This window comes from Nicotiana tabacum, chromosome 14 (genome assembly GCF_000715075.1).
Source record: "Nicotiana tabacum cultivar K326 chromosome 14, ASM71507v2, whole genome shotgun sequence".
Classification (NCBI taxonomy): Eukaryota; Viridiplantae; Streptophyta; class Magnoliopsida; order Solanales; family Solanaceae; genus Nicotiana; species Nicotiana tabacum.
Window position 1 is genome coordinate 91987718 of NC_134093.1, and position 8253 is coordinate 91995970.

At 38.4% G+C, this 8253-nt stretch overlaps 1 protein-coding gene across 1 annotated transcript; it reads right to left on the bottom strand.

The window, feature by feature from the left end:
- Window positions 1-373: 373 nt before the first annotated feature.
- Window positions 374-3011, bottom strand: LOC107802150 (putative glycosyltransferase 7). The gene is made up of 3 exons (XM_016625597.2): window positions 2367-3011; window positions 1868-2129; window positions 374-1259 (listed from the first exon to the last, which is right to left on the bottom strand). The coding sequence occupies exons 1-3, from the start codon at window positions 2817-2819 to the stop codon at window positions 643-645; spliced, it is 1332 nt and encodes a 443-aa protein (XP_016481083.1). The 5' UTR covers window positions 2820-3011; the 3' UTR covers window positions 374-642.
- Window positions 3012-8253: the final 5242 nt, after the last annotated feature.

Below are 8253 nucleotides of genomic sequence, written 5' to 3' on the forward strand. Positions count from 1 at the left end.
CCAACATGACGATGACACATGTCCCTCTATTTAAATTAAAAGTATATTTAAACCTAAAGTATAGCGATAGAGATATATTTGGACTCATAGTATAACAAACGGTATATTCAAACCTTTTTAAAAAATACATGAGTATATTTAAGCACCTTTTCCCTTAAAACACGGTGTCAAAAGAACTAAACGCCAGCGATGTCCAAGAATGCAACGTGCCCAATCACAGGAAAAAAGATTCGACTTTTCCCTTTTTGTTTGGTTATTTATTGTCTGCTTTTTCCATTAAAGCTGCATGCATGCAGAAAGAACAAAAAGACCTGACCACTTTAAGAAAAGGATCCAACTCCAAGTGTATGGAATATATATAAAACCTAATAAGAACAAAGAGGTATTCACATCTTTAAAGGAAATCACAATATAATCGTTAATTTATCAACAAAAAAAAAGGAATCACAATCATCAATATCAACACAAGTACACAAAACAATATGTTTAAACATCTGTGGAGACCAATGGTACCCGACACAAAACTCGTTGGAAAATGAGTCCGTACTTCTATTCTTTTTCACTTAAATATGAGATTTTTGTATGTGCAATAAGATTCGAACTCGTAATGTGCTTCTATTCCATACGTCACAGATTATGCTCTTATACCAAGGAATTGGATGGAAAGTCGAAAGACAAGGGAGAAACAGAAGAGGAATCAAGCAAATCCTTATGAACAAAACCATAGTTCCTCAACACTTGATTATCAGCAAAATTTAATGTCTTTTGCATTGCATTATAGCAAGTTTCCCAAGAATATATCGGATTATGATCACCACTACAAGGTTCACAACCAGTAAAATGTGTAATAAATGGCCTCCTCCATTTATCCTTAATAAGGTACTCTTCCCAAAGCTTACCGTACCTCTCACTTACCTTCTCTGCATGTCTCCTCCTTAAGCTAGGCATTTTTTTCTCTATTCCAAGGTACTTGTCTGTGATATTATCAAGTTGGCCTATAATGTCTACCCAATAACCTTGGAAATAGTACTCACTTTCTAAGTAAATTTTGTCACCCCATTTGTCTTTTTCCTTCAAAAGTAAATAGGACAGACCTGATTGGTCATCGGACTGTGGAAAATTCTTGTCTTTGAAAGTTGACTGTAAAGTTTGACCCCATTTATCGTACTCCGTTGACTGTGGACCCATCTTTGCCCAAGTTTCGATTAAGTCCATTGACCATTGACAGTTTCGAATCAAGAACACTCCGGCATTGAGACCTGCGGAAGTAGCAAAATAAATTTATATTTTATAATACACATAATTGTTGGCATAAGTTTAAACGGATTGGATTAGACCCATAAAAAGTTAATGGATTAAAATGATCAAAATAGTTTAACTTGACAGAGCCAAAATTCTAATCAATAATCAAAATTTACAGTCTAATGACATGAGTCAAAGTCATCATAATAAGTGTGAGTTCGACTTCCATAATTCCTTCCCCTTCTCATATCTCCTATGTAATAAAATAAAAAAATTTAAACCAATAATTTTTAAAAAACAAAATACAAAAAATTTCACACTTCTTTCAAAAAGCAAAAATAAAAAGGATGGGAGATTTGGACAGGCCAGGCAAACTGAGTAATAAATCGTTATTGACCTATCTTGATCAAAGAGACAGGTTATTTTCATAGGCGGAGCCAATATTTGAATCCTATGGGTTCGATATTATTGAATTTTAAATTAATATTTTTTATAAATAATTAATGAATTTTTAAGATACATATAGGGTTTGTTCGGCCAAATCCGTAGCGGACACTCTGGGCTCTTGATTATTATGATTCGATTATTGATTTGACATCTAATTAAGTTTAATCCAAACAGTTACCTGTCCAGCTCTTCTTCTCGTAGATTAATTTGGGCCAACCGTAGACAACAAAGTTGTGGTCTTTGTATTTGTCCAAAGGTAGCTTGAAATCCATGTCAGTGAAGGCAGCATCTGAATCCACCCACCAAATCCACTCTGCTTCTGGATGAGCTACCATAGCTGCTTTAACAGCGGGCATTTTTGCCCAAAAGAAGAACATTTTCGGTTGCAATAATACGTTATTGTAGAAAATATCGTACCCGTGGATTCTGCAGTAGTCCACCTGTTTTACATAAAAATTACTCCGTTATTCGAAAATAATTGTACGTAGTAGTAATAAATTATTGTAGCTGTTATATGAGTAACTCTTAAATCTAAAAATTATAATAGAGGTTACAGAAACTTAGAACCGTGAAAATAAGGATAACGGGTTAAGTATATTTTTCTAAAATTGAAACTTAATTACTACCTTTGAATTTGAGAAACAAATATGCTACTCTTTCATAAATACCTTTCGTACCTTATTCTTGAAGAACCTCAGCAACAAGTGATCGCCGATGGGGTTCTTACACGGTGTCGACTGTGAACCTGAAACGACAAGAATCCGTTCTTTTATACCAGGATTAAATGTCGGATGAAGCTTTAGCCATTTATTTCGCTTCTCGTCCCAGTTTTTTATTGGCTTCTCTATACTGTAGTTCAAATCTGGATCATCATAAAAACTTGCTGCTTCTTGCGAATCTTGATTTAAATTAAAGTCCAAAGTATTGGACTTGGAGATAATAATGGTAGAAAAACTAGGATTTGGGCTGATGAATGACCATAAGGCCAACAATACCAGTAAAGCCACTAAAGTTCCACCAACAAACACAAACCAATCGGAGAAAAATGATGAAACTTTTGTTCGGTAATCTTGTTTGGTAATTGAGCGGGGTGCATCATTATGGCTCACCATTTTATGAAGATCGATCATCACTTTTGTCGATTCATTGTAACGGCCAGTACTGCTAATAAACTTAGAATCGTACTTTAATTTTGGGGAAGACTGAGGAGACAGATTTTCGAAAATTAAAGCTAGTTCACAAGTTGAAATGTTGGACTCAAGAAAGGGACGTCGATGTAATGGAAAGAGAGAGAAGCATTATTAACAACTCATGACTAAATCTGTCCAATCATTTTACTATATACATAAAATATTTACTAGTCCGATTAATTTGGATTTGTTAGGTATAGAGTTCATAAAAAGTGGAAATTCTCTCTATTACAAGTATTTACTTTTCACAACGAGTCGAACCCTATGTCTCCGATAGACGTAGAAGCCGCGTTATGAATTCGACTGAATCCAATAGTTTTAGCTCAAACAGTTATTTTGTGTTAAGAATCCATTAAATATATAAGTATTAAATTTAGAATTCAATCATTAGCAGTTAAAGTCGCCGTTCTTAAATTCGGAACTCATAAAGTTAAAATTGTTGCTCCGCCTCCGGAGAGACTGTGTCACGACCCCATTTTTCCCTCCGTAGAGTGTTGTGATTGCACTTAATCTCTAAAATTAGGTAATCCTAACAATTTACGGAATCAATGAATAATAAATTGAACTCACATCTCAACACATGATATATAAATATAAAAATATCATTTAATAATTACAACTCTCAAAACCCGGTGGAAACAAGTCACAAGCTTCTAAGAGCAAATACTAAGTGTCTATATACATTAGAGTCTAAAGAAAGATAAGTAATACAACATAGTAAGAATAGAGGGGGACTCCAAGGTCTGCATACCTAGAAGTCTCCACGTACGATCTGGCTCACTGGTATCTGGTCTGGTGGAAAGAACCTAGATCTGCACAAAATAATATGCAGAGTGTAGTATGAGTACGCCACAACGGTACCCAGTAAGTACCAAGCCTAACCTCGATAGAGTAGTGACGAGGTCAGGTCAGGGCCCTACTGGTTTAAAAGAAAAGTAAAGTAGAGGATATAATAATATTTTGAAATGACATAGAATTTAAACAATAAGAAATTTCAGAAAATATCATCACAATAAATAGAGGTACACAGCAGGGGTTCTCCCGAGGTACCGCCTCGTAGTCCCAAAGTAAATATGCAGTACAGGAGGATCTCCCGAGTAAATGCCTCGTAGTCCTAAAGTAAATATGTAGTACAGGGAGATCACCCGAGGAACCGCCTCGTAGTCCCAAAGTAAATATGCAGTATAGGGGGTATCTCCCGAGTAAATGCCTCGTAGTCCCAAAGTAAATATGCAGTACAGGGGGATCTCCCGAGAAACCGTCTCGTAGTTCCAAAGTAAATATGCACTACACAGGGATCTCCCGAGGAACCTCCTCGTAGTCCCAAAGTAAATATACAGTACAGGGGGATCTTTCGAGGAACCGCCGCGTAGTCCCAAAGTAAATATGCAGTATAGGGGGATCTCCCGATGAACCGCCTCGTAGTCCCAAAGTAAATATGCAGCGGGTAATCGAAGGAAAATACAAATTTTCAGCAAGAATCTTACAGTTAAAGATTTAATTCAAATTAAGGAAAGTAGATAATACAACTAAGCATGTTGCACAAATTGCAAGTAAGAGTTAAGGCACGTAGACATGCTATGCTAGACTAAACATGATCACTATATATGCTAAGGCAACTCAGATAATGTATTTTAAAAGAAGACAACTCAGTTAATATATTTTAAAAGATGACAAATCAGCAAGAACCGAATTTTTCATAATCAGCCTGTATACGCACTCGTCACCTCGCGTACACGATGCTCACATATCACAAATTGTTACAACAGTACCAAATCTTAAGGAAATTTTTCCCACACAAGATTATACAAGTCACTTACCTCAAATGTCGCTCAATCAATCAGTAAGAATGCCTTTCCCTCGATTTTCCGACTCCGAATGGTCCAAATCTAACCAAAAGCAATTTCATAACATGAATACAATTACAAGAAACTAATTCAAATCATAAATCTATGACTTTAGCAAGGAATCAAAAAATTGCCCTAAAAGTCGACTCGGGCCCGCGTCTCAAAATCGGTTAAAGTAACAAAATACGAATACCCATTCAACCACTATTTCACCCACACTAAAATTACCAAAATTCGACACCAAGTCGCCACTCAAATCCCCAAATTACACTCTTCAAATCCCTAGCCTCAAACTCCTACATTCCACCTTAAACACACATAATCTAGGTGGGAAAATCAACGGGGAAACAAGATTATTGATTAAAAAAATAATAAGCACAAGGGACTTACCTCAAGAAATCCCTCGAAAATGCTCTCAAAACTCCATAAACCCGAGCTCAAATGTCCAACAAATGATAAAAATCCTGAGCCCTTGAATTAATAGAATCTGCCAGGCTTTCCGCTTTTGCGGACCAAATTCCGCTTCTGCGAAGTTCACTTAAATCCCAAGGTTCCGCACCTGTGTGCAAATCTCCGCATCTGCGTATGCGCTTCTACGATCCCTCATCCGCTTCTGCGGAAGCCTCCCCAAGCACTCGCCCGCTTCTGTGATCGATCCCCCGCAGAAGCGACTCCGCTTCTGCGGCCCTCTCACCGCGCCTACAACCACTGGACAATTCCCTTAGCCCCGCACCTGCACCCCATTACTCGCATCTGTGGGCTCGCACCTGCAGTCAACCATGCGCAGGTGCGATTACACCAGAATCAACCCAGCTCCAGAAAATCTTCTAAGTCCAAAAATGATCTGTTAACCATCTGAAACTCACTCGAGGCCCACGGGACCTCAACCAAATATATCAACCAGTCTTAAAACATCACATGAACTTAGTCGAATCTTTAAATCACATCAAACAATGCTAAAAATATGAATTACATATCGATTCAAGCCTAATAAACTTCAAAGTTTCAAACTTCTACATCCGACGCCGAAACCTATCAAATCAAGTCCGATTGACCTCAAATTTTGCACACAAGTCATAATTGACATTACGGACCTATTCCAACTTTCGAAGTCGTAATCCGACACCGATATCTAAAATTCCACTCCCGGTAAAACTTCTCAAAAATCATCCCATTTTTTAACTTTTGCCAATTGACACTAAAATGACATATAGATCTCCAATTCAACATCCGAACACGCTCCTAAGACCAAAATTACCCTACGAAGCTATAGGAACAATCAAAACTCCATTTCAGAGTCGTCTTCACACAGTTCCAACTACGGTCAATTCCTATGACTTAAACCTTCATTTTAGGGACTATGTATCCCATTTCACTATGAAACCAAAAACAAATCTTCCCGGCAAGTCACATAACCACCAACTCAATTAGGAGAAGCAATAAAATAGGGGTTCAGAGCTAATTCTCTCAAAACGACAGTCTGGGTCGTTACAGATTGGTTGTTGTAGTGTACTCTTTGGGAATTTAATTCACCTTGATATTGATGTTCTTATGTACGAGGGCATAAGGCTTGGATGTAAGGTTTAAATGAACAAATGAAGTGATATTTATAGTTTTTAAGCAGTGGTTCGCATCCAGGAATGGCCGACTGACGGCTGACAAGCATTTAATACCATTAAGACTTGACTGACGAGACGTTTTATTTGTTTTGTCCTTTTTGTCACGGGGTATCGAAGTAAGAATCGGAAGCTCATGTCGTTTCTCGTCGTCTACTCTCCAAAAAAATGAGGGAACTATTTGTATACGATCAAAATCAAGCTCGCCTGCGACACGGTAGATCATGCTCAAAACATGGCAATAAAGGACTGAAGATCGACCTCAAGTCCCACCGAGTTAGAACACGGGGCAGAACGCCTGCCTTCGAAGAAACATTGTTAGCATAGCCAACATAAGGCCGAAATATCCATGACCGGTCAGATATTATGGCAGGAATCACAGCACGTATCGATAAGGGATCGTCAATCAGTAAATCAAGATATTTATTTACCGTTTATAGAATTATACCTGGACTCTTCTACTATATAAAGGGGGTCTGATAATTCAAAAAATACATTGTAACACGCACTCAAAAGCAATACATTATTATTTTTATCTTTAAGCTCTTATTCATCTGTATCTTAAGACCGATCAAAGTACATCTGGTTCGAGGGTGACAGGTCTTCCAAGACTGAAATCTTCCAATTCGTGTGGTTTGAATTTACTTTGTCGTTATTTATTTCAATTGCAACATAATTTATCACTTTGTATCAAGTTAATCCGCATATCCTTAAAACCACTTACAAATTCAATTGTTATCTGATTTTGAGGGTAAACACTTTGGCACCCAACCTGGGCTAAGGATAATAGCCCATAACACACACTACTTTACACTTGTTCTTTGAAGTGTCTCTAATTTCAGGTTAAAGCTCAAAATGTCAAACTCTCAGTTAACACCCTTACATGTTGACAATGAGTCTGTTCATCACGGTGGAAATAACAACATAGTGCCCATTGACGAGGTGCTACCTGTTGATCCCATCGGAATTCCGATCGCGGACCCGGTTGACGCTAACTCGCATGTGGACATAAGCACAAATCTGCTACCAACCCCGAGAATAGCATCCGTGGTGGAGCCCGATCGGCATCCCAAAATACATAAAAAAATGTTAGAGGAGACGGGATCAATTTATAGGTGATCTTCGAAATGTTACAGGCTCAACAGGCGGCGATATCCCAGTTACAGAACCAAAGCTGCGTGCCGAGCAGAATTGAACCTGATCCATCCCGGGAAGCCCGCAGGGATGAACTGGTCGCAGAGAGGTCGAATGAAAATGAATCGGGGGCTAACCCAGAATCGGTGACTAACTTAGGGGCACCGCCGATATTGAAAGGCCTGGATTCCAAGAAATTCGTTCAAAAACCTTTTCCTCCGAGTGAGACTCCAAAGACGATCCCTAAAATGTTTCGCATGCCCAAGATTCCTAAGTACAACGGAACGACCGACCCAAATAAGCATGTGACCTCCTATACATGTGCCATCAAAGGGAATGACTTGGAGGATGATGAGATCGAGTTTGTCTTATTGAAAAGGTTCGAGGAGACACTGTAAAATGGAGCTATGATATGGTATCATAACTTACCTCCTAAATCGACTCGTTTTCTATGATTACAGATTCCTACGTAAAAGTGAATGTCGGGGATATTAAGGTCGAGACCAGGAAGTCAGACCTTTTTAGAGTAAAACAGAAGGATAATGAGATGCTTAGAGAAGTTTCAAATGTAAAGAAGGACCTTCCACCGGTCGCTGACGATTGGGTTGTGTAGACTTTCACCCAAGGACACAACATTCAGAGCTTGTTGGCTTCACAGCAGTTGAAACAGAACTTGGTAGAATATTCGGATGTCACTTGGGTCGATGTCCATAGCCGGTATCAATTGAAAATCAGGGTCGAATATGATCAACTTGGGGTCCCTTCCGAGTCCGTGTA